We start from the raw sequence: 1,626 nt of genomic DNA on the forward strand, positions 1-1,626 counted from the left end.
TCTTTCTCTCTTTCCACTCTGTCTCTTTCTTTTCTCCCTCTCTCTTTCTTTCTCCCTCCCTCTCTCTCTCTATATTTATCTCTGTCTCTCTCTTTCTCCCCCCATCTCTCACTCTGTCTCTTTCTCCCCCTCTCTACCCCCTTTCTCTCTTTCTCTCTCTTCCTCTTTCTCCCTCCCTCCCTCTCTCTCTCTCTTTCTCCCTCCTCTGTCTCTCTGTGTCTCTCTTTTCCTCTCTTTCTCTTTCTCTCTCCGTCTCTTTCTCTCTGTCTCTTTCTCCTCTCTGCCTATTTTTCTCTCTCTGCCTCTTTTTTTTCTGTCTCTCTCTCTCTGTCTCTATTTCTCTCTGTGTGTCTCTCTGTCTCTCTCTTTCTCTCTTTCTCTTTCTCTCTCTTTCTCTCTCTTTCTCTCTTTCACCATCTCTGTCTCTCTCTTTCTTTTTGTCTCTTTCTTTCTCATTCTCTGTCTCTCTTTCTCTCTCCATCTCTGTCTCTCTTTCTCTCTCTTTCTGTCTCTTTCTCCATCTCTCTCTCTCTGTGTCTTTGTCTCCTCTCTCTGTCTCTCTCTCTCTCTCTCTCTCTCCGTCTTCTTCTCTTTCTTTCTTTCCCTCTCCCTCTCCCCCCCCCTTCCTCTCTGTAAATGCACCTGTCTTGGCTCCGTTTTCAACACTCAGCAAAAAGACACTGTCCTTTCTCTGCCTCTTCCTCTAGGAATATTGATTGTGTTTTAAAAAGTCCCGAAGGAACACGGAGAATAAAAAAAAAAAAATCCAACCTATTTTTATTCTCTCTGCAAATTCCTCATACAGGAGGTTGCAGCAGAAAGAGAGTGAGCTTAATTTTTTTTAAAAAAAAAACCCACCTTGGCTCATGCAGCTATGAGACCCAAGGGGGATTAGCAGCCCAGGCCCCTCCTCAAATTATTTTTTTTTGCTGCAGAGGTCTCATTCCCCTCCCTCCCTTCCTTTTTTTCCCCCCTTCTTTTTTTTCTTTTTTCTTTTTTTTGCTCTCCTTCCTCCTTTTTTACCAAGCACAATCACACTCCTGGCAGGGGGGAAAAAAAAAAAGGCACTGCTCAGCAATTTCTTCACACTTTCCCTGGAATTGTGGCAAGGTCACCCGACAAGGAGGCAGCGAAGCCAGAAGCTAACCTGAGCGAAGATCATTCCCATGCCGAGTGTGCAAATCATCAGTCCTGATTCATGAATTAAAAGAATTAAAAAGAATGAATTAAAAGGGGAAAAAAAACCCCAAGTGTGGCTCTGGATGGAGGGTGAAATTTTGATGGGCGTTCCGTGCTGAATGGACCCATCATCCCCAGCCAAAAGGCAGGCCCAACCTCCAAGAGAGGGGAAATGGCTGCGTTCAGGTAGTCCCCAGTTTACGACCTCAATCGGGACCAGGATTTGTTTGTTGCTAAGCAAAAGCGCTTGTGAAACGAAGGCTCGCCCGATTTGACGGCCTTCCTTTAGCCACGGTGGTTAAGCGAATCACTGCAGTTCTCAAGGCAAATCACCCCGTCGGTAAGCGAATCTGGTTTCCCAAATGGACTCGTCTGACTGAAAATGACGGCAGGGCATTGCGGCGCCCGCCTGCGGTGTCAAAATCCGGGTAGCTGGCAAGAAAGCCA

The 1,626-nt window shown here is 46.2% G+C and overlaps 1 protein-coding gene across 1 annotated transcript in view; it reads right to left on the reverse strand.

Annotated features, from left to right (window-relative positions):
* The window catches only part of SCRT2 (scratch family transcriptional repressor 2), an 8,260-nt gene extending 7,092 nt beyond the window's left edge, over positions 1-1,168 (reverse strand). The window contains 1 exon segment of the mRNA XM_070941137.1: positions 1,148-1,168. Within this exon segment, the coding sequence (XP_070797238.1) occupies positions 1,148-1,168 (21 nt within the window).
* Positions 1,169-1,626: the final 458 nt, after the last annotated feature.

Source organism: Pituophis catenifer, unplaced genomic scaffold, assembly GCF_029215685.1.
Source record: "Pituophis catenifer annectens isolate HBS135680 unplaced genomic scaffold, rPitCat1.0.hap2 SCAF_3, whole genome shotgun sequence".
NCBI classification, from domain to species: Eukaryota; Metazoa; Chordata; class Lepidosauria; order Squamata; family Colubridae; genus Pituophis; species Pituophis catenifer.